Below are 25,891 nucleotides of genomic sequence, written 5' to 3' on the forward strand. Positions count from 1 at the left end.
AAGTCAAAAAAGTCTGTAAGAAAAAATGGAAATCTGTTCTACTTCAGGATGTACAAAAACGCTACACGAAAATAGTCCATTTTACCCTCAAAGAGGATTATCAAGCCAACTAACTCTAGGTGATGGATGCTTACATCTACATATATCCATTTAACGGTTTATCTTTATTGTAAGATATCAAACCCTTTTTATGCTTTAGAAGACCAATGTAAGAATATATGTAGTGCCTTTTTCATTCAGCAACAATGTTATTCTTGATGAAGAGAAACTTGAAATAAAAATGTATCTCAGAATGGCTTCTATGGATGTTAACAGTTTTATTGATAAGGAGAGAACAACGTTTTGACCTTCCTTATTCAAGAATAACAAAATTTGAAGTATCCGTTGACAGACACGTCATAGGGACGAGAGTATAAACGGAAACTGGTACTGGATTGTAGAGGACGTTGTAGGTTATGTAGGTTCCTTTACATTGGCTTAGTTTTAGTTGTTGTGTAAGTAGGCTTCTTGGATTTTGCGTTTGTTTATATTTGTATCCCAACTTGATATCTGGATGTTTTCTATGGTTATTTTGTGTTTATTTGGTTTACAGTGTTCAAAAACGTGTGAAGGAGTTTTGTGTTCTTTGAATCTATTTTCCATTTTTCTGCTTGTTTCTCAAATATAGATGTCGTGGCAGTTATTGCATTGTATTTTATAAATTATGTTGTGTTTGTCAGTGTAGTTTTTACATACTATGGACTTTAGTTTTGTACCTGGTATTTCAATAAATTTAGTGTTTACCGGAATGTTGTGTTTTGTTATAATTTTTTTCTCCAAATGTTGGTTATTTTTCGCTGATGTCGGTAATATATGGTATACAGCATTGTATTAATTATGTATTTTAAAATATAAACAAGCTGTTCACAAATATTCTTGTGTCCCAAACTAAATAATTGAATACAAACCGCTACAGTTTATCTGTTGAACACACTCGTAGTGACAACTCCAAGAACAGTAATTAACGCTCAATTTAGGAAATGTCATTTATTTGAAGAAAGAAGTAATTATGTTTTATATGACGCTAGAAATCTGGTTTTGATACCTGTGGTGGGCAAAACAAAGGTATTGTTGTAGCTTTATGCTTAAGAACAACAAATAAACATAAAATTTACAGAAACTCCTGACTACACGTAAATTCGTTTACACAAATTACTGATCCGAGTCTTCTGAGGACTAAAAATAAAATGTACAATTCAGTGAAGACGAAGCTTTTTGAAAAGTTAAAAAAAACAAAAAAAAACAACAGACATCAAAATCCAGAAGTGATTTAAAGAAAGATCTGTTTTGTTTTACTGTATCCTCAAATTTGGACATTGTTTTTTAAATAATTGAAAATAATGAACAAAAATAACATGGACATATTTAAAATATAAATAATTTTATTCAATGAGATATTGTTTCAATCAGTAATTTTCCCAATAACAAAAAAAACATTAAACGTGATAACGATGAATTCTCTTTGAGGTGGTGACATATGAAGAAGGCTCAGATGGATAAGTAAGAAAACGCTGTTGCAAGTGTAACGTAGCAACAAATCTGTGATGTATGGAGAATGTTTTGTCATCAGTAGGTACAAGTAGTTTACACAGACTCTGAAATATACATATATATATATATATACAGTTTGTAACCTGTTTGTTGTACACGTACTTGATCACTACAGAACTTTATCGAAACATTTTACGTTTATTATGTTAAGTTTGTAACAAAGTTTTCTTACTTACCCATTCAAGCCGTCTTCAAACAATAGCTAGAGATGATTCTTAAACCCTTCAAACTAATTAGATAATTACTATTAAAGACAAGTGATATTGGTTAACAGTCAATTCCAGAAGTATGATAAAGATAGTTTACAATAATTTCCTGTTCGTAGACAACAATATGAGCACGTGATTAAATTATTGCTGATTTTATTTTATTTTATTTTTTTACCGTGGAACGTTATTATCACCTACGTGTTATCTTCCTGTGGCTTCATTCAGCTGCACGCTACATTTCACATGAAGGCGTTATATTTCACGTCCATCGTCACAGTATTATATCTTGGCTGTTGCTAATAAAGGCTAAGAATATATTCTGAAAACCGTATTCTTTAGAAACTTAAATCTGCACAATCAAAACTATTTGGCATAAATAAAGCATTGGGTGCACAATACTTAAATTTGTTTTATTTAGTGTTACATCTTAACTTTCACATCTCACGTTCAACGTGACTGAAAGGATTATCAGACGAAACGTGTTATCCTCAAACCAGACTGTTTCTCAAAGTGTTGGATGAGATTTTAAGTTATTTTTTTTCATTCTGTGAATATTTCAGTGTAAACTGTTCTAATGAAACGACATTCAAGTGATGTATGATTTCAGAGAGATCTGGGGCAGATGGCCTAGTTGCTTTGCGCCATAAAACACCAAATCAACCACAGAGATGTATTAAAGAAATAAAGCCAACGTTTATATAATAAATTTAAATTAGACTGTCCACATTCTCAAAATATTATAAAACTGTTTCAATTAAAAACTTTACTTTATAAAAATAAAATATTTCAGTATAATGAAGTATAAAGATATAGAAATATGTAGAGTGCATAAGGATCTTCTCAGTTTCACAGTACTTTATACAGTAAAATTTTTGGATAAAACAATTTTTATTGTATTTTAAAAGTGAAGATAGCCTAATTAAATGCTGTCTCATTCTTAACACATCATTAATCGTGTTATTTCTTCGATTAATGCCAGTAATAACCAAAGATATCTTTCTATGTCACGACCTTAATATTCTGATTATATCATTGTATTTTCACAGAGACGTTCATTTTGTGCCTCCGGCTAGTACAGCGGTAAGCCCACGGATTTATACCGCCAAAATCAGGGGTTCGATTCCCCGCGGCAGGACCAGTAGAGAGCCCGATTTGGATTTGTTCTAAGAAAAAAAAACACAAAACATTCATTTTGTATTGAATGATATTCATGTAAAGAGTAAGGTATACAAAGAAGATCTCACAGATAAATTATCTCAAACGTATATTTTCATGGCATAAGGCGTTGCATTAGCAACTTTTGACAGATCACCAACAGCTACTTAGCTCGAAAATATATTCATCAATAGTTATGGTAAAATGGTGCCAACTGTGTGCGGTTAATTTCAACATAAAAATGTATCCTGAAGACGGCTGGTATGGATGTGAAAATAAAGAACAACCTTTCGACTTTCTTAGGCTTTTTTGTGAACCTGAAATGTTGTTCTCTACTTTATTCCAATTAAAAGTTTTAATACCCATACCAGCCGTCTTTAGAATACATATTTACTTCAAGTTGATTTCTTGTCGTCACGAATAATTTCAACATAATTTTACGGTTTTACAAAATAGACATTCTCTCGGTTGGAGGAGGTAGGTTTAAAGATTTATAACGCTAAAATATAGTATTCGATTCCAAAACCTGGCACAGCAGGTAACTTAATGTGCATTTCTCTAAAACAATCTGTCAAACAGTCAAAATAAAAAAACTACTGCCAAAATTAGCTACATATTTTCAGTTGTTGAGGACCAAATGACCATTCTCTCTCTCTTGTTTTATTGCGATTTAGGTCTAAAGACCCCGAAGGATCAAGTTCGTTGACCTTATCCTCTACCATTCTGTTTTACAATTGAATATCAATCTTAACAGTAACAACATTGTCGGTAGTGACCTGATTGGCCACTTGTGATTCCCCACGCGCTTCCTCATTGGCCACTTCCATCTTTCGTTTCTTCATCAGCTGCGTTTATGAGCTTCATTATGTTTTCGTTTTCCTCAGACGGTCCAGGTTTGACTTCTGACCCCTGGTTAAGCCAGAGCACAAAGGATCATCCGTGTACAGTTTGCTCCAGCTCACTTCCTATGAACGCTAAATCTCAAATCATTGTGTTAATTTCTTTAAGTAACAGCAGGAAACCAGTCCATTCAGAGCTAAATGGTTTCCGTACGTCATGCATATATAACTACTACACCCAATCACCAAGTTATAAAGTCCTTTCCTTGACAGTTTTGTTGTGGCACCTAATGGCTGCTTTCGTACTTCCTGACATGCATGACCAAGCGTGTTAAGGCGTGCGACTCGTAATCTGAGGGTCGCGGGTTCGCGTCCCCGTCGCGCCAAACATGCTCGCCCTTTCAGCCGTGGGGCCGTTATAATGTTACGGTCAATCCCACTATTAGTTGGTAAAAGAGTAGCCCAAGAGCTGGCGGTGGGTGGTGATGACTAGCTGCCTTCTCTGTAGTCTTACACTGCTAAATTAGGGACGGCTAGCGCAGATAGCCCTCGAGTAGCTTTGTGCGAAATTTAAAAACAAACAAACAAAACCTGACATGCATATTCTTTATCTATAATTTCTTGTGTCAACCACACCTAATAGACTTGTAAACGGTTCTACTGAACAAAGAAGTGAGCTGTATATCACATTTACTACTAAAACTTAAGCATTTTAGGCTCATAAGTAGTGATAAAATTACATTAAAATAAACTGTAGAAGTCCGATTTGTGTAAACGTTTGAAAACCTATCGATTTCTTATGTTTCACTAACTTATAAGGTTTACACGTAACTTTTTGAGTAATTCCAGTATTTGCTACGTTACACAATACGCCAGTGTGATCGGTAAATAAACGTAGCAGAGACTGACATGGGTTGACAAACTTTTCAAGGACTGGTAGTCTGTATCGCCCATCCCGCTAGACTGTGTGAAACTGCACTGTCAGTTATAGTTTGTGTTAAGGTGGAATACACAGTGTTATAGTTTGTATTAAGGTGGAATGCACAGTGTTATAGTTTGTGTTAAGGCACCTGAAGAAGCACAACAAAATTCTTTTTAAGTTTTTTGTTTTTACGATTAATATTTTACAAAAATTGAAAGACATATTACATGGTTTATTTCAACATTACCCTAGTGAACTGTGAGCGCTGTATTATGTTCAGAAAAAATATTAATCAGGTAATTCATAAATGCATTCATTCGGATCACACTCAGATCAAGTCAAAATTTGCAATTTTATATCTTCTATGTATAGATAGAATGTAACTCATTTTAGAACTACAAATTTATTTCCTCATAGTGATTACAAACTTACAACTATTTTCAACATAAATGTGTATACTCACAAACTGTTAAAACACGTTTAATTTCTCTTATGTTTACATAAACCAAGTAGACTGTCGGTGTTAGTGTTCGTACAAAATCAGATATTCAACAAATTTTTATCTTATCAAAATCATATGAAACTTCGTATTCAAAATTCCCGACAAATCAACTGCAAGCGAACAATTGAATTTGTGTCACATATTTTAACTAATTTTTTCTTAATTTACATTTTATTCTGAACAGAGATTTAACTCATTTTCTAGTATTGGCTGTATTTTTATAGTAAAAACACCAAAAATCTTTCTTTTTGAGCTTTCAAGTATATTTTATCTGATAATTAAGTTGTTTATCAAAACGTATGGGAAAATTTAACAACTCAATAAAAAGTATATTTCAGATTAAACCTGTCGAATGTAACATATCAGGTTTTCTTTAATAAAATTGTTGTATAGTAAAACCCTGCTTTTAACTTCCATTGTTCGAAAACGTGGTAAATGTATCGTTGGCGAAATTATAAACCTGCGAAATATTCGTTTCTCTCTAAACTGCACAGTTTCCGGAACATCTGGCTGTTCACCCTGAACCACTTGTTGCTCACTAAAAAATATCAAATAAAACAACTGACTTTTACAGAACAAAGTCTATAAAATTAACGAAACATTAAAAACGGCCTTTAAAAACTAAAACCATTTCTGAGGTGAACAGTATCAACTTCGCTTATAACACTGTTTAAAGTTATGGATTTAACCTTTAGACAAAACATGTTTAAAATGGTGCCGTCGTTGAGAGTCCTAACAACGGGAAGACAGTAAAATGTGGCTTATTTTAACCTGAGTGTTATACAGACAACACATTGGTGCATCAGTCCCAGATAAAAGAAAACGATGAGTTAAAAAATTGTGACAAATGCGTCGTATAGTTAGAACAACTTCCTCTTTCCGATCCTTACAAGGCCCGGCATGGCCAGATAGTTAAAGCACTCGACTCGTAATCCGAGAGCCGTGGGTTCAAATCACCGTCGGACCAAACATTTTCGCCCTTTCAGCCGTGGAGGTATTATAATGTTAAGGCCAATCCCACTATTCATTGGTAATAGAGTCGCCCAAGAGTTGGCGGTGCCTTCTCTCTAGTCTTACACTGCTAAATTAGGAATGGCTTTGCGTGAAATTCAAAACTAAAATAAACCAATCCTTACGGAAGCAAGACGGTCAAAGTCCAATTGAGGGTTTTATTTGTAAAAGCTTGTCTTCACGTTGCTCACTCCAAGTCGACTGCCAACTGGCACGGAGCCGAGCCTTGAATACAGGACCATTGTCCATGTATAGAAAAGGTCCAGCAGCGAAAACCAAGTTGTAGTTTTTACTCAGGACGGATGGTATAGATATTAACAATTTTACTTAGGTCGAACCTTGTTCTCTGCTTTATTAGTAGAAGTATTAAAACCCATACCAGCCGTCCTAAGTTACATTTTTACGTCAAGTTGCTAGTCTCTTAATGACTGATTGACAAAGGTGGTAAAAAATCGTTAAAACGAGAAAGTATGTCATTCTTACTGTTCTCTCTATTTTTCTTCTTCTTTAATTACTTTCGTTTCTCGACTATCTCTTTCATGACCACTTTGACTTAAACAAGAACTACATCACAATTACAGCCACAAAGTTTGTATATAAAAGAAATATCACACCTTCAAACCTCGTTCTTGCAACTGAGTACGATAAACATGGCTTCCAGATATCTTATCACTGAAAATATTAATTATTTTGTAATATGCAACGAACATTCACCAAAATTTGGTCAAAAACGGAAAGAACTCATTTTCAATTAGATAGTTAACTCTAAGAGTTGGATTAATAAACACAAAATGTTCACTGTTCGAAAATTATAACTTAAGTGTAAAACGTGCTCTTTATCGTTTCCTCGATACTATAACGATGTAAACAGTCAGTACTTTCTGTGTTATTAACTCATAATTTTCAGGTTAAACAAAATAAAACATACACACATTTTTTTACACAATTTTGAGACTTTATACGTTTTGTCGCTTTCAATTCTACTACAGGAATTTTCACCAGGCAAAATGAGATTACTGTAAGCCTAATTGAACTACTATTACTGTAGAACTAATTTTAAAGGTCACAGATTGCTATCTAGTTGGTTGCTATTTCTTTATTTTTAATTAAAAATACTATTCTTATTTATTTATTTTGTAATAAATATATTGTTGCTACCTTTTTATTGTTGAATAAATATTATTATTTCTTCATTTTTCACTAAATATATTTTTCTATTTTTCATTGTTCACTAAACCTATATATATATAATAGTACTGTCTGTTGTATGTTCAAGTAACAACTTCACAAGGTGTTGATGGATCTTGAAATTTGGTATGGAGGTTCATTGGATCCATGCAGAGATACATGCAAACTTGTGCTTTCATACTTTGTTTTGTAGTTTTTAATAGCATTTTTTTATAATTACATAAAAGAGAAGCAACTTTTCATTACTCTTCAGGACGGATACAATATCTAGTATGTTAAGATTTCTTTATTGTTCAGTGAATAGATTATTGTTACTTCTTAATCGATATGACTTTTACTACTTACTGTACACTATTTATATTATTTTCACAAAAGTATTATCTAAAAAAAGTATGTATGAATTATATTTTGAAGAGTTCTTTATTTTTGTGAATAACGTAATGGCCAAGATGTCAAGTGAATCAATTCTAAATGGATGGCCAGCATGGCCAGATGGTTATGGAGCCATCCCACCTAACAAATTTGCCCCTTTCAGTAAAGGGAGCTTTATATTGTAACGATCCATCCAACTATTAATTGTTAAAAGAGTAACCCAAGAGTTTGGTGGTGGATGGTGATGATCAGCTGCCTTCCCACTAGTGTTTCACTGCTAAATGAAGGACGGATAGTTCAGATACCTCTCTTTTGAAGCTGTGCACGAAATTCAAAACAGACTCATCTGAGGGGACGTGTATCGTGACTGGTTCAAATTTCCTTCTATTCATGTTACATTTTTATAGTTGAGGATGTGCTTATTTTTCCCAGCATGCTTAGCTACTGTTGATATACCTGTATTTTAAGTTCTGATATTTTTTGTGTGTTTAGACATATGGATATGAAAAGGTTTCTTGGTGTCTCCAGTTTAATATTTTGAGTATTCAAACCTAAAATAATGTACATTTGGCTTGGGTTTGTCTTGACCTGAGAACAGTTTGAAACCTACAATAATGTACATTTGGCTTGGGTTTGTCTCGACTTGAAAACAGTTTGAAACCTAAAATAATGTACATTTGGCTTGGGTTTGTCTTGACCTGAGAACAGTTTGACAGGAAAATGAAGAATGGTAAAGAGGATTGATGTATATTTAATTAGGGTTTTGGTCTTCACTAATAAATTGTACGTATGTTAGATGATCATTGTTGTTTGTAATCTCGGAGAAATATTATTTATTGTGCATTTACTTTTGAAAGACAACAAAAAATATTTTTAACAATGTGTTCGTGGCTCTATTAGTTATTTTATGATGTTCTATTTCTAACTGAAGTGGATTCCTGTACGTGGTAAGGGGACCTCCCAGGGAAGGTTCTGTTCTATCTGGTTACCTTCTCTGGGATCTAAACATCCACCCACGTGTTTGCCGTGCGTGGCGACCCGTGAAGGGGAGGAGAGGATCCTGGTGGTTGAGGGGTCCAACCCTAACACACCACTTTGGCCTCGAATTCCTGTAGACGGGCGGCCTTTGGGTGGCCCCCCTTGGGTCAATCGGCTGGTCCACTTGGGCTAGAGTCAACCAAGTACCAGTGTTGGAAGTTCTCAACGGGTGTTGTGGACATTGTGCCTGATGCTGGTGTTTGGGTATAGTGCTCACGAAACCCTGGCGTTGCTGCATTGTCCTTGCGTGACTTTGTAGTGCGTCCCCTTGTAGGGCTCCATGGTGGGTGGGGTCAGTGGGTATCGAAATTTTTTCCTTTTCCTATGGATCCTCAAAAAATTTAAATAAAATTGTAAAAAAACAGTCAATGGGTAAGCGACCACGTCTTGAATACTCAGAACAGCAATCTTCAACATCAGTAACACACGTACCTCATTTTCTTATATTACATTCTCTTTCGGAAAAACCTTTAGGGCAAATGTCCCCTTTTTTTATTCAAAAGGGACTAGAGGGACTTGCTGGCTCTCCAAAATCAGTAAAGAAACTTCGATCTGGTGACATATTAGTTGAAACATCCACATCCCAACACAGAGAACTCGTGTTGAAATCAAAGGCAATTGGGGATATACCTATTGAGGTTACACCCCATGCTACCTTGAATTCTTCACGAGGAGTTATTGTTGAAAGGGATTTGAAGAACGTTCCCGAGTCAGAGATTCTCGCTGGTCTCTCCACTCAAGGAGTTTCTGCAGTGAGGCGCATCTCCACTCGCAAAGATGGAATTACACTGCCAACAAATACCCTCGTTTTAACATTTACTTCACCACGTGCACCTGCCACCATCAAGGCAGGTTATCTCATTTGCAGGGTTCGGCCATACATACCAAACCCTCTTCGATGTTTCCAATGTCAGAGATTCGGCCACTCAAAGACATCTTGTCGTGGTTTCCTGACATGTGCTCGTTGTGGAGGCAAGGACCACGATGCCTATGACTGTGACATGAACCCACATTGCGTAAACTGCAATGGTTCTCACCCCTCATACTTTCATTCTTGCCCAAAATGGTTGGAGGAAAAAGAGGTGCAGCGTCTGAAAACGACACATAACATTAGTTATCCTGAGGCTCGGAAATTGCTGTCCACAACTCCATCTCGGACATATGCTGCTGCACTTCATTCCACAACTACAGTGGGAGTGCAGACAGATCTCTCTGTGCCTCCAAAAGAATCGTTTTCAAAACAAATGAAAAGCCTTTTGACCTCCGTGGTTAAAAAGGTTGATGAATCAACTACCACACCTATCTCTGTCCCTCCCATACCTTCCAACACACCTCAAGATCCACGTCCTTCAGTTTCAAATACAGGCATTTCGTCTGATATATCTTTTTCTCCCACCACAAGAGACAAAACAATTATTCGTTCGCGTTCTCAGTCACTAGATTCCCCTTCCAATAACAAAAACCTGCCCACCCGACACAGAGCAGGATCCATGGAGGTTGATAGACCTCCTCCGACTAAAGACAGTAAAGAAAAAAGACGTGGTCGTAAACCGAAGGGTTCTCCAGCCACTTCACCTACCCGTTCTTAAAAATGGCCACCTTGATACAATGGAACTGTCGAGGTTTACGTTCTAATCTGGATGATATCAAAACGCTGATTGCTTCCTACCATCCTGTTTGTCTTTCTTTACAAGAAACATTTCTCAAAACTACTGATACTGTCTCCATTCGGCAGTTTTCTCTGTACAGAAATGACAGGTTGTGTGATGGTCGAGTACATGGAGGGGTGGCACTGTTGGTTGATCAACACGTGCCCACCCTGTCTTTGTCACTCAACACACCCTTGGAGGCTGTAGCCATCCGTGTTTCCTTGGGTCATACCATCACTGTTTGTTCTCTGTACCTGTCCCCTGGAAAGACATATGATCAATCAGATCTGGATGCTCTCGTTGAACAATTGCCATCTCCGTTTCTAATCCTAGGGGATTTTAATGGACATCATCCCCTCTGGGGAAGTGCTATTATTGATGGGAGGGGCCGATCTGTAGAGTGTATGCTCTCTGATCACAATCTTTCTCTTTTCAATACTGGTTCTTCCACTTACTTTCATGCACCTAGTCAGTCCTTTACCGCTATTGATCTCTCAGTTTGCTCCCCTTCATTATTCTCCCATTTTTCATGGAGGGTTGACAGTAATCCACTAGGCAGTGATCATTTTCCAATCCTTATAAGAGAGACTGGCCGTGGTCGATGCCACCCTACCCGCGTGCCCCGGTGGAAGCTGGATCAGGCAGACTGGTCCACTTTCACTGCTCTCTCAGAACTTGATCCTGCCATCGTAAATCAGCCATCAATAGACGACGGTGTAGCAGCGGTAACTGACTGTATTACACATGCAGCTGCTCAGTGTATTCCTAAAACCTCGATACGTTTTCCATGATATCCTCGTCCGTGGTGGAATCCTGCTTGCCACTTAGCACGGAAGGCTCAAAAGCGGGCCTGGGATACTTTTTGTAGATATCCCACACTTTCAAACCGGGTTGCTTTCCAACGGGCCCGTGCACATGCTAGGTGGGTAAGACGTCACAGCCAGAAGGAATCTTGGATTAAGTTCACAACCAGTATATCTTCTACCACCAGTTCCAAGATCATATGGGACAGGATTCGAAAGGTTAATGGACACTACAATTCTATCCCCCTCTCGATCTTACTCTCTGATGGTCAGGAGGTGACTGATGTTCGGAACATCGCTAACACTCTAGGTGAAAGCTTTTGCCGGGTATCTAGCACTTCTGCTTGTTCCTCCACCTTCCTGGCCATCAAGACTCGGGCGGAGCGATCACCTCTTTCCTTTCGAACTGACTGTTTCTTTGACTATAATCGTCCCTTTACCCTGGTGGAACTAAAAATGGCCCTTCATCGGTCTGCCAGTACGTCTGTTGGACCTGATGATATTCATTATGACATGCTGCACCATCTATCTCCTGCTTCTCTTGATGTCCTTCTGATTGTTTTCAACCGGATCTGGCAGGAGAATGTTTTTCCTGATGCTTGGCGCCAGGCTATTATTTTACCTTTCTCTAAGCCAGGGAAAGATCCCAAGATTCCTTCAAACTACCGTCCAATTGCTTTGACGAGCTGTCTCTGTAAGACATTAGAAAGGATGGTTAATGCTCGTCTTGTTTGGTTCCTTGAATCAAACAACCTCCTCTCGCCCACCCAGTGTGGGTTCCGTCGACAGCACTCCACCACAGACCACCTAATTCGTCTTGAAACATCTATCAGAGAAGCCTTTCTCAACCGCCAACATCTTGTATCAATATTCTTTGACATAGAGAAGGCTTACGACACAACATGGAAGTATGGCGTTTTGCGAGACCTCCATACATATGGGTTACGTGGCCATTTACCCATGTTTATTAAAAAATTTTTAATGGACAGGAGATTCCAAGTTCGTGTGGGTTCGACACTTTCCCGTTCCTTTGTACAGGAACTTGGAGTCCCTCAAGGCCGTGTATTGAGTGTTACACTCTTCAGTATAAAGATAAATGCCATCACTGAACAACTCCCTCTCACTGTTGCGAATGGGCTGTATGTCGATGACTTTCACATCTCATGTCAGTCGTCAAACATGAGATATATTGAGCGGCAACTACAAACCGCCCTCAATTGTGTACGGAAGTGGACTATGGCGAACGGCTTTAATTTCTCTCTCTCAAAACTGTATGCATGCACTTTTGCCGTCGACGGGGTATTCACCCTGATCCTGAACTTCATATCGGTGGAGTTTTGCTGCCAGTTGTCCCGGAGACTAAGTTCTTGGGGCTTATCTTTGATCGTAAACTGACCTTTATACCACACTTAAAGCAGCTTCGGGTCAAATGCACAAGAGCACTGAACATCCTCCGTGTTCTCTCTTCTACCAGTTGGGGGGCAGATCACTGTTCAATGTTAAAGGTATATCGTGCTCTTATTAGATCGAAACTCGATTATGGATCAATGGTCTATGGCTCTGCCAGACCCTCGGCCTTAAAGATGCTGGACCCCGTTCATCACCAAGGACTTCGACTCTGCACTGGGGCTTTCCGTACCTCTCCAGTTCAAAGTATATACATTGAATCTCATGAACCTTCTCTACACCTTCGCCGTTTGCAACTATCTTTACAATATACTTCGAAACTTCATTCCTTACCAAAGCATCCCACCTGGAAATGTGTTTTCCTTCCTCGGTGGGCAGTACTTTTTCAGAACAGACGATCTGTCATTGCTCCGTTTGGCCTTTGCATCCGGAAGCAATTGGATGAATTGGGTCTGTCCTTGGATAACATTGCATGTTCCACAGGTCGGCCCATCCCACCATGGCTTATTACAGCCCCCAAATGTGACCTTTCTTTCAGTCACCTAAAAAAGGCAGATACTCCAGATTGGAAGTACCGTCTTTTATTCAATGAATATCTTTCAAACAATCATTCAGTTCCTATTTATACAGATGGTTCCAAATCAGGTAATTCAGTGGGCTCTGCTATGGTTTGCTATGGGTCAGTAGTTGCACGCAGAATCCCTTCTACAGCTTCTGTGTTCACTGCTGAACTGTATGCCATATCTCTTGCCCTGGATCATATTGCAGCTGAGCAGTACTCCAACTGCACTATTTATACTGATTCGCTTAGTTCTATACTTGCCTTGGAATCGCTACACGTTAGCTCACATCCTATTCTCGCTGATATTCGTAACCGACTGGCCCGTTTCTCATTAGCAGCTACTTCAATCCAGTTTTTCTGGATACCAGGCCATGTTGGTATTCGCGGGAACGAGCTTGCAGACATGGCAGCTAAATATGTCTGCTTCAGCACCATCACTCCTATGCCTATTCCGTACATGGACTATGGTGTTGTCTTCAAGGCTCGGCTCCGTGCCAGCTGGCAGTCCACTTGGAATGAGCAACGTGACAACAAACTTTTTCAAATCAAACCCAAAATTGGACTTTGGCCATCTAGCTTCCGTAAAGTTTGGAAGGAGGAAGTTGTTCTCACTAGGCTACGCATTGGTCACAGTTTTTTAACTCATCATTTTCTTTTATCTGGAACTGATGCACCAATGTGTAATTTGTGTAACACTCAAATCACTATCAGCCACGTTTTACTTTCTTGCCATCGTTACAATTCTCAACGACGGCAATATTTTAAACATATTTTTTCCCAGGGTCAATCTGTAACATTGGACAGAGTTATTGGTGATGGTGACTCTGTCCACCTTGATAATGTTTTTAATATTTTAATGGCCATTAACCTTTTTAATTGTGGTTCCTTTTTTACAGTTTTAATCTCTGTCATTCAATTTGACATTGGACAATGGCCAGAACATTAAATAACTCGACACCAGGACTGGAAAGGCCAACTTCAGGTGACTAACGCTCCTGTTTGAACAATCCGTTTGAACTACTCGTTAGTCATCCTGGCGAGTTGTTATTATACTTTTACTGCATATCATTTCACACTTTTACTAATTACCGTTTTAGTACTGGCCATATTGACTCATAACCCGGAACCAGGACTGGAAAGACCAACTTCAGGTGACTGACGGTGGTTTTTATACTTACCTGTTAGTCTTCCTGGCGGGTTACGATCATTACCATTCTGCTACAGGTAGTTCTTTACAACTTTGTTGACTGGATGTCAACACTGGGTTTTACGCCATTTTCTGTCTTAATTGCCGTTTTGCTTTTATCTTCAATTACTTCTACAAATTTTACTCCATTTACTTGACTTTATCCTTTTACTGGACATTTGGCTACTCATTATTACGATTTTGCGGAGTGTCTTTTAAAACTTTTACTTTCTTTTACATTTTGATAATAGCTGCTATGACACATAACCCAGAACCAGGACTGGAAAGGCCAACTTCAGGTGATTGACGGTGGTTCTTGAACTTACCTGTTAATCTTCCTGGCGGGTTATGATCATTACCTTTTTGCTAGAGTAAATACCTTACAACTTCTTATACTCTACCTTTTATCTTAACATTGTAGACTAGGTGTCAACATTGGTTTTATACTTTTTTGTTTTACCTTCAGTTCCATTTATGTCTATTACTACATTTATTTATTTATTTTTACATTTTTACCGAATGTCTGGCGCAGATAGCCTCGCTGCTTTGTGCCATAAAATACTAAATCAATCAATCAATCAATTCTAACTGAATTGAATAATTTGACTAGTAATATTAGCTTGCATATCTTTCGTATACACAGGTGTAAATTCTGTTAGAGATTTTTTTCATTACTAGTGACAGCTAACCCTTGTGTAGCTTTGACACGATATATATAATAAATAAACACGTTTTTACCTAATAACAAGACCTAGTTTCAATTTTTTTCAATTATGTTTTAAAATTTCTGTTGTGTTCTACTATGATATTATTGCATTGCATTCTTCTATGAATTTGTTGTGTTCTATCATATTTCTAGTGTTCTACTCTATATTTTTTTCTATAATATTTTACTGAGTGCTAATATACATCTGTTATATTTTACAATGGTTCTGTTGCTGCAGCTAAAAATTGCACACTATTTCTCTGTGACAGTACTGCAGATAAAAATTGCACACTATTTCTCTGTGACAGTACTACAGATAAAAATTGCACACTATTTCTCTGTGACAGTACTACAAATAAAAATTGCACACTATTTCTCTGTGACAGTACTACAAATAAAAATTGCACACTATTTCTCTGTGACAGTACTGCATATAAAAATTGCACATTATTTCTCTGTGACAGTACTACAGATAAAAATTGCACACTATTTCTCTGTGACAGTACCACAGATAAAAATTACACATTATTTCTCTGTGACAGTACTACAGATAAAAATTGCACACTATTTCTCTATGACAGTACTACAGATAACAATTGCACACTATTTCTCTGTGACAGTACTGCATATAAAAATTGCACACTATTTCTCTGTGACAGTACTACAGATAAAATTTGCATACTATTTCTCTGTGATAGTATTACAGTTAGATCTACAGTTTCATGCATATTTTTCATATAATTTTCACATATTTTAATGCATGTCACTCCAGAGTTGTTAAAACCTGTTAGAACTGTTTTATGTATTTGACAACAAATAACTATTCTGTGTTATCATGTTACATGTTTCTACTATTACAGTTGGCAGTGTACAAAGATGTGTTACATATTTGACTAGTACAGTTGACAGTGTACAAAGATCTGTGTTACATATTTGACTAGTACAGATGACAGTGTACAATAATTTGTTTTACACGTTTGTACTATTACAGTTGACAGTGTGCAATGATCTTTGTTACACGTTTTAACTAGTACAATTGGCAGTGTACAATGATCTGTTACATGTTTGTACTTATACGATAGTGTACAATGATCTGTGTTTTGACTAGTACTGTTCACCCTCACTGTAGATGTACACGCTTATAGCTGGAATCAAGTTTTGATTAACGTATTTCCTAATGTACAAGAAATGAAGAAAATTAGAAACGTTTGTCTGAAATCAGAAATTCTAAAATTGTGCTGTCGTTTAGTCGGCCATGTTTTCCATGGTTATTAATTAGGTATACTTTATTCTCTCTTCATAGGTCTCAATAGTTAGACTTGCTAACCATCTGACATGTTTGAGTCATTTCTTTAGTTCAATGTGATCACTATTTTGTTACGAAAACTGACATAAAATTAGGTCAGTTAACACTTACCTCACTTAGATCCGTGCAGCACTGGACACGCCCCGTGACGGGTCATCTCGTCTCCTTCCCCATTTCTTTTTAAATTCCACCAGAACGCAACAGATCCCTGGAAAGAGTATAGGTAGTGTTTCTTAAAAGTTAGTATAGGTAGTGTTTTTTAAAAGTATTTTTGTCTATGAATTTCCCGAACTTTTCAGTTTGGTTACTTCATCATACATCCGATTGTATTTAAACTGTTCATAATATTAAGGTTTTTGTTATGATAATAATACAAGAATGGCATTAATAAACGTAAAATAAATGTAACTATACCTTCTTTGGCCACACCACAGTTCCGGCATAAGTAAAAGCAGTGGCTCCACCAGCCTCGACATCAAATAGCTGAAATTAAAATGTACATCTGTTACTAATAGCGTAATTTATCTGTCCCGGCATGGCCAGGTGGGTTAAGGCGAGTGACTCCTAATGTGAGGGTCTCGGGATCGCATCTCCCTCACTGTGGGAGCGTTATAAATTAACGATCAATCCCACTATTCGTTGATAAAAGAGTAGCCCAAGAGTTGGCGGTGGGTGGTGATGACTCTAGTTTTACACTGCAAAATTAGGAACGGCTAACGCAGATGGCCCTCGAGTAGCTTCGCGCGAAATTCAAAAACAAACTCATCGCACTGTTTTCGTAATGAAAACTAAAAAAATGTATTAGTCTTTCCAGCCCACAAATGGTGATTTTTACAGCAATATTGTTGTTGTTAGGCCTAAAAACTAACGAGATATTTATGAATAGTTCACTGATATGTTTAAAAACGAAATATTAGCTTTCTTAAGAAAAGAAAGTATTTTGTTTGTTAAAAATGGAATAGTTACTTAAAATAATATTTCATAGAACATTTATAAAAATATTTCGTTTGTAAGGTCTACAAAATGAAAAAAAACATAACTGAATAAAGAGTCATTTTAAAATATATTAGACATCGGCTACTTAACGGAAAGAATATGAAGAAATATTCTTCTGTTTTTCCCTCACAAAAATATTTCTATCATACCTGAAAGATGCTTTGACGTTAAGATAAAACAACAACAAAATGTTATTGTTTCTCTAAACTTTAAACAGACATTATATCTTTATAAACAGACAGAAAGACTAGTTGGAATATTTAAATCAAATTAGGCCATGATAGGTTTAGTTCTGTAGTTTGTGTTAAGTAATTAACAAATATTTAAAATTATTAACTTACATAAAACATCCACGTTGCTATCCGATCTCCAGCCCGGTATTCAAATCCTTGAAACTTTGAAGTAAAACAATATATATGTATATATTTCCTTCCATAACCTACATCTTATATTAAAAAGATGCAATTATAAACTACAAATCTAATAACAATGTTTGGATATTTCTCAGCAAATCATGTTTTATACAGAAGTTAATAGCATTGTTTCTAGGTAACAAGCAATACAATAAGTTAGTTTCTAATTGTTTGTTTGACTTCAAGCAAAGTTAATATGGACTATCTGCTGTGTACATTGCGGGAAATCGAACCCTGTATTTTAGCAGTGTAGTTTTGTAGACTTACTAATGCACTTATTTCTGAGAAATGTGTGAACTAATCTGATTTTGAATTTCTACAAATCACTTTTTCATCTCTTATGAATATTTTTCTCGAACATCAACTTATAGCTGCAGAATTACAATCTTTAAAACTTCAAACTTGTCTTGTAAAAATTTCACTCATCTTACTTATATTTGTTTTATTACTTTCCAAAGTTTGATTTTGTTGAGACATGCACGGCTAATGAAAACTCTGACCCAGTACAGTTGCATGGTCATTACTCACCTCCATAAACTAATCTCTTAGGGTCAAACTTGACCTAGTATATGGCGTCTCAGACAGTGCATTATACAGTTTGCGCTCTCTTACTTGCCAAAAACACTGGGTCTTTGAGGCAGAGAGTGTATTATAAGAGTGACAATCAAACACCACTGTTTCAGCAAAGCAGTCTATGAGTTTGCGGTTGGCTGCGTTAACTAGTTTATCACTTCAAAATTAGCCTGAAGTAACTTTACAAGAAATTTAATAAATAAACAATCTCATCACTCAAAACATCTGGGAAACATAAAATTATACCAAGTTTATTACTAGATTTCGAATGAAGAAAAGTCTTATCTCTTAATTAAGATATTCATACCATGAATGCATTCATTCCAGCACTTTGTAGATGGTCCTGATGTGATACGTAGTGACCACCAATCCCATAGTTTGCGACCTAAAAATAACATAGAAAACTCTTTTATACGGGGATGAAACAACATGTCAACAGTTTAATAAAACATGTAACTAAACTAGAAAATTGACCCAAAATGAAATTAAAGCAAGTAAACATGACTGAAACACTGAATTACATAGGAAACTTCCCAGTGCTTACAGAGAAAATAATAAATCACAGTCATGAGTAACAACTAACGAAATTCATGTCAAGGTCATAAAAAGGTAATAAAAGAAATGCTACTTATCACGAGTAACAATTAACAAAACTTGTGTTAAAGTCATACGATTTTAACTATAGAAACGTTACATATCACGGTTTTAAGTGACTGTCAAGTTTTATGGTGCCCCATTCTTTATACTGGCGATTGTTGGCGATACATTTCAACAATAAACAGACGGCGCTCAACCTACTTGTTTTATTGTAATATATTAAAAACAAGCGAATCATATGTACACAAAAGCTGTTAATTATTGAACAACGCATCCTTCTTGCTAACCTATAATATTCTGAATTTCGTTAATTAATCAACTATATATCCTACCTGGTAACTATTATACATCTCGTTAATTAATGAAAATATATTTTACCCGGTAAGTTACACAATTCTGAATCTCCAAAATTAGTGAACAAAATTTACTTGGTTAGCTACAGCAGTATCAGCCTCATTAATACATCAATAATATATTCTACCAGGTAAGTTCCAGTGTTGTGTCTTAACCTCTAGTATTTGGAACGTCGTCAATTCATCAGTGATATATTCTACCAGGTAAACTAATGTTTTCTGAATTTCGTTCATTAATCAGTAATATATTAACCTACATGGTAAGCTATAATATTATGAATTTCGTTAATTAACAAAGGGAATATTATCATATCCAGTAAGTTACAGAGTTGTGAATGTCTTTAATTTATCACTAAAAACATTACCTTACAGGATAAGCTACAAACTTCTGAATAATGTTAATTAATGACGAATATATTATCCAACGAACTTAGGCACACTATTCGAAACCTCCATAAATAAACAAAAAAATACCATTCACTGTAAGTTATGGTTTCCATTAAATCATCAACAATATTCCCTACAATCAGTGATGTCGAGAAACCCACTTGTTGAGAAATTTATATGCAAAAAACGGCTTGTTTGGGTTGAGAAAATATTTTACATAGAAGAGCGAACAACGTTTCGACCTTCTTCGGTCATCGTCAGGTTCACAAAGAAAGAGGTAACTGACCGGAAGCTGACCACATGTTTGAAAGGGGTTGTGTAACTGTGTGTCGAAATGTAGAGGGCGGCATTAGATGTTTGAATATATAATATATATTAATTAAATATTTTAATATTTTATATTTTAATATATTTTAATTTTATATTCCTTAATTAAATATTTTCTCAACCCAAACGAGCCGTTTTGCATATAAATATTCCCTACAGCCCAACATGGCCAGGCAGTTAGGGAGCTCGAACCGCAATCTGAGGGTTGTGGGTTTGAATCTTTGTCATACCAAGCATTCTTATCCTTTTATCCATGGGAGCATTATAATGTAATGGCCAATCCCACTTTTCTTTGATAAAAGTAGCCTAAGATGTGGCGGTGGGCGATGATGACTAGCTACCTTCCCTCGAGTTTTACACTGCTAAATTAGGAATGACAAGCGCAGATAGCTCTAATGTAGCTTTGCGCAAAACTCAGAAAACAAACAAATATTTCCAAGCTACAGTATTCTGAATCTCGACAATTACCGTGTTTCTCCGAAAATAAGACAGGGCTTATATTAATTTTCACTCCAAAATATGACACTAGGGCTTATTTTCGGGGGATGTCTTATTTTGATATATTAAAAAAATGAAGTTACAAAGTAAAAATTATAAGACGTCTAAATAAATAGAAATTACGAAAACATTCAGAAACTCAATTTGATCAATACTTAAACAAACTAATTAACTAACTATTAAACTAATTAATAAATTAATTTTTTTTTATTTCTTTCCTCTTCCTGCCACTCTTAACTAGGGCTTATTTTAAGGGTAGGGCTTATATTAAAACTATCCCCAAAAATCACACTAGGTCTTATTTTATGGGTAGGTCTTATTATCGGAGAAACACGGTAATCAAAAAGTATCCAGTAATTTTATTCCCAGTGTGCCCCTCAAAAAGAAAGGTACACCTTTCGAAAGCGTTCGGGTTATAAGATTTTGATTATTTTTTTACCTGGTAAGCTACAGCATTTTGGACCTCCTTAATTAATTAATAATATATTATCCTATACTGATATTCTGAATGTCGTGAATTCATCAGTAAATACTAAATAGGGTGAGCTACAGTATTCTAAATATCATGAATTGTAAACAGTATATTACCCTATTTACCAGCTATATTATTATGAATGTCATTAATTAATCAACAGGCTAGCCCATCTAATAAGAAAAAGTATTCTGAATTTAATTGATTAATCAAAAAATATATGGCATCAGGTAACCTATACTATGCTGAATTGTCATTTAATGGACAATATATCCTACCAGGTAAGGTACAATATTCTAAACCTCGATAAATAAACAAAAGTATATCATACCCGATAAGCTATGATTTTTTTTAAATCTGGTTAATTCATCAACCATATAGATTATCCTACCTGGTAAACTACAATATTTGTAAACTCGTTCATTAATCAACAATATATCCTACCTGGTAAACTACAATATTTTTAATCTCGTTCATTAATCAACAGTGTATCCTACCTGGTAAACTACAGTATTTTTAAGCTCGTTCATTAATCAACAACATATCCTACCTGGTAAACTATAGTATTTTTAATTTCATTTATTAATCAATAGTGTATCCTACCTGATAAACTACAATATTTTTAAACTCGTTCATTAATCACCAATATATTCTCCCTGGTAAACAACAGTAATTTTAATCTCATTCATTAATGAAAAGTGTACCATACTTAGTAAACTATAGTATTTTTAATCTCATTCATTAATCAACAATATATCCTACCTGGAAAACTACAATAATTTTAATTTCGTTTATTAATCAACAGTGTATTCTACCTGGTAAACTACAGTATTTTTAAACTTGTTCATTAATCAACAATATATCCTACCTGGTTAGCTACAGTATTTTTAATCTCATTCATTAATCAACAATATATCCTACCTGGTAAACTACAGTATTTTAAATTTCGTTCATTAATCAACAGTGTATCCTACCTGGTAAACTACAATATTTTTAATTTCGTTCATTATTCAATAGTGTATCCCACCTGGTAAACTACAGTATTTTTAATCTTGTTCATTAATCAACAGTGTATCCTATCTGGTCATGTACAGTATTCTGAATCTCATTTATTAATCAACGATATATTCCACCTGGTAAGCTTCAGCTTCTTCCTTACTGTACTTTGTAGCCAACCCTGTAATCATTGCAACTCAATGGTCCAATTTTACAATAATTGGATCATTTTCTTTCGTCAACCAAGAGCTAGAAGGTACAGAAAAATATTCTTGTGAAACAAATATAGTAAATTTATTTCATCACCAAAAGAAACTTCCCTCTAATTATCTGATTAATTACTTGGTCTTTATAATATCTCTGTTCATCTACTTTACTATTAATATGTTTTGCTGAGAAATACTGTGGCAACAAATCTAGTAAACATTTATGATTTTCTTTACCATCCAAGCGACCAAACTGTCTCACAAGACGTAACTTTTAGATATGTACATGTTAGAACAACAGTAGGTCTTTTAAAGTATTACTTTACAACACAAAACACAGAGAGAAGTTCCTTACAATACATTATATTATCCATCACACAACAACAACAAGGATAGTCTATCACAGTACAACAACAGTGGATTAGTCTATCACAGTACAACAACAGTAGAGTAGTTTATTACAGTACAACAACAGTGGAGTAGTTTATCACACAATAACAAGAGTAGTCTATCACAGTACAACAACAGTAGATCAGTCTATCACACAATAACAAGAGTAGTCTATTACAGTACAACAACAGTGGAGTAGTCTATCACACAATAACAAGAGTAGTATATCACAGTACAACAACAGTGTATTAGTCTATCACACAATAACAAGAGTAGTCTATCACAGTACAACAACAGTAGATTAGTCTATCACAGTACAACAACAGTAGAGTAGTCTATCACAGTACAATGACAGTGTAGTAGTCTATCACAGTACAACAACAGTGGAGTAGTCTATCACACAACAACAAGAGTAGTCTTTCACAGTACAACAACAGTGGAGTAGTCTATCACACAACAACAAGAGTAGTTTATCACAGTACAACAACAATGGAGTAGTATATCACAGTACAATGACAGTAGAGTTTTCTCTCATTATACAGCAACAATAAAAAAGTTAATCTTAAAACAACAACAACAGATAATCCCCTCCCAGTACAACAACAATGGATTAGTCCTTCATTATACAAAATAAAGAAGTCCATCTCTTCAAATTGTTACACTAATACATAGACAATTCAATCAATAACCATTAAACGAGGTGATAAACCTCTAGTTGTTAAATATTCATCCACTGTCGACATACTCACTTGTATCTTGAATACACACCTTGCACTTGTTCACATAAGAGAAGCTTCAAATTCACCACTGATACCATAGTGAGAAGACCTATGAAGCTATAAGGAACGAATGATAATGTTCAGATTACAATATTACACAAGGAGGAAAGACTGGTAGTATTGAAATTACAAAACTACAATGGCTGGAATGACTGATAGTGTACACATCTTAGGTTTACTATTGAAGGAAAGATTGATGGTGCACAGATCTCAGGTTTACTATTGAAGGAAAGATTGATTGTTTACAGATCTCAGGTTTACTACTGAAAAAAAGATTTATATTGCACAAACCTTGGGTTTACTATTGAAGGAAAGATTGATTGTTCACAAATCTTAGGTTCACTATTGAAGGAAATATTGATTGTGTACAGATCTTAAGTTTAATATTGAAGGAGATTTATAATGTACAGACATACGTTTTTTTTTTTATTACAGTGTTCAATCGTCAAGTATACAGTGTAAGAAATGTTATCGCTAAAGTATATTTGCCCATTCTTTCTAAATGAATTGTGACATTTTGTATAACTACTTTTGCGAAGAATATTGATTATTAATCCTTAAGTTCATATGCTAAAATGTTTAAATTCTTACTGTAACTTGACTAATATTCTTTAGTCTTTGAATTTCTTGGTCACTTATGACATCGTGGAGTTGAACAATATAAGGTTTGTGGCTCTTTTCCTCTAACTTAATTGGTTGTATTAGCAGATACGGATGATGACCACTGAAATAAACACTTGAGATCCTTATCCCATTTTAAAGGCTGTGACAAAAACATCATATATTACAATAAAAAATACTGTATTTTAATTTTATTGTGAGTAAATTAATTATTTTATAGTATGAACACTATTAATACTAAAAAATTCACATTTACATTAGGTATGAGTTAATATGTACCAGTTTTAAACAGAGTAGATGGATGTAATTAAAGGCAGTAGATACTTAAAGGTAAATAAAGATATCCAGATGTCAATAAAGTAGGAAACATTGAATGCAGTAGACACATGTATATAAATAAAGTAAGAAACAGTAGACATTTAAATTTGAATAAAATGAGAAACATTGATCACGTGTATTGAAAAAAAGAGAGTAGAAAAATATGCATAAATAAAATTAAAACAGTAGACAAATGTAAATGAATAAGTAGACAAGTGCATTTCAATGAAGTAAGAAACATTAAAAAGTATATGTAAACAAAGAATACACACATGTATACGAATAAAGTAAGAAACAGTAGAGACCTACATGTGAATGAAGTAAGAGACATTGAACACGTATATATGAATGAAGTAAGATACATTAAACAAATTCTTGTAAAGAGAGAAGTATAAATCAATAAGGTAAGAAACACGAGACAACTACATGTATGAATAAATAAAGACATCTACATGGGAATAATGTAAGACACTTGTGAATGAAGTCATTGACAATGAACACTAATCCATGCTAATTTTTCTTACATTAAGGCTACTTATGTAACTTACAGTAAAAAACATGCTCATATTTGGTATAATAAAACAGCATATTTACGATGCTCCTTTAAAGCTGGTTCCTGTTTCTAATATACAGATTTACTTAAAACATATATCTATTACCCTGAGTTGTTCTCCACGACACAGTCTGTTGAATTGTTCCTTTTCTATTACAGGATCAAGATTGTCAACAAAAGACACTGGCTTGAAATTCATTTCATAAGACATATAGTTTCTATCACTAAAGGAAACAGAAACAGTCTTCCAAGTTGTTTCTATAATAAATCAGAAAATGTTTAGCAAGGGATAACAGAAAGTTTTGGATATTTCTGGTAGCTACACCAACAACTAAACAGCTACAGTTAATCCATTACTGATAGTTACACCAACATCTAAACAGCTACAGTTAATCCATTACTGATAGTTATACCAACATCTAAACAGCTACAGTTAATCCATTACTGATAGTTACACCAGCAACTAAACAGCTACAGTTAATCCATTACTGAAAGTTACATTAGCATAGTCCCCTCGGTGTGAATTCCTGTACGTGGTGAGAGGACCTCCCAGGGAAGGTTTTCTTCTTTCAGTTTACCTCCTCTGAAATCTAAACATTGAAGGAGGAGAGGATCTTGGTGGTTGATGGGACTAACCCTAACACACCATTTTGGCTATGAATTCCTGTAAACTGGTTAGGGTCAACCAAGTACCAGTGTTGGATGCTCTCAACAGGTGTTATGGACATTATATCTGATGCTGGTGTTTGGACATAGTGCTCGCGAAACCCTGGAGTTGCTGTAGTGTTATTGTTTAGCATTGTAGTGCATCCAATGGTGGGTGGGGGGTCAGTGAGTACTGAAAAATTCTTTTCTTATTATGGTTCCTGCAAATAAAAACTTAAATAAAATAGTGGAAAAGCAGTCCATTGGAAAATGACCATGTTTTGAAGATTTTATAGCAATCTTCAACACTTGTAACAGCTGT

General features: G+C 35.4%; 1 protein-coding gene across 5 annotated transcripts; it reads right to left on the minus strand.

The window, feature by feature from the left end:
- Positions 1–683: 683 nt before the first annotated feature.
- On the minus strand, positions 684–25,253 carry LOC143246746 (prolyl 4-hydroxylase subunit alpha-1-like). Of its 5 annotated transcripts, none has more exons than XR_013026126.1 (9): positions 24,024–24,299; positions 23,422–23,489; positions 22,195–22,306; positions 18,735–18,812; positions 17,783–17,836; positions 16,860–16,928; positions 16,557–16,653; positions 1,998–2,962; positions 684–1,634 (listed from the first exon to the last, which is right to left on the minus strand). XR_013026126.1 is itself a non-coding variant. In XM_076493838.1 (9 exons), the coding sequence occupies exons 4-8, from the start codon at positions 22,246–22,248 to the stop codon at positions 16,558–16,560; spliced, it is 351 nt and encodes a 116-aa protein (XP_076349953.1). In that variant the 5' UTR covers positions 22,249–22,306; positions 23,422–23,489; positions 24,024–24,156; positions 25,031–25,253; the 3' UTR covers positions 5,106–5,755; position 16,557. The 5 variants fall into 5 exon arrangements, 3 of the variants coding, with proteins under 3 accessions (XP_076349954.1, XP_076349953.1, XP_076349952.1); XR_013026125.1 differs by having other exon boundaries at positions 1,994–2,962; XM_076493838.1 differs by lacking the exons at positions 684–1,634; positions 1,998–2,962 and adding exons at positions 5,106–5,755; positions 25,031–25,253 and having other exon boundaries at positions 24,024–24,156.
- Positions 25,254–25,891: the final 638 nt, after the last annotated feature.

This window comes from Tachypleus tridentatus, chromosome 3 (genome assembly GCF_004210375.1).
Source record: "Tachypleus tridentatus isolate NWPU-2018 chromosome 3, ASM421037v1, whole genome shotgun sequence".
Classification (NCBI taxonomy): Eukaryota; Metazoa; Arthropoda; class Merostomata; order Xiphosura; family Limulidae; genus Tachypleus; species Tachypleus tridentatus.

What these genes read in the sequence shown, in the direction of transcription:
- LOC143246746 (XM_076493839.1), bottom strand. Translation starts at nt 22,248, where the DNA reads ATGATTACAGGGTTGGCTACAAAGTACAGTAAGGAAGAAGCTGAAGCT. An exon ending in AAGAAGCTGAAGCTTACCAG is followed by an intron (nt 18,813 to 22,194) that starts GTGGAATATATC and finishes TGTTATTTTTAG; the next exon opens with GTCGCAAACTATGGGATTGG. An exon ending in CTGGAATGAATGCATTCATG is followed by an intron (nt 17,837 to 18,734) that starts GTATGAATATCT and finishes TTTACTTCAAAG; the next exon opens with TTTCAAGGATTTGAATACCG.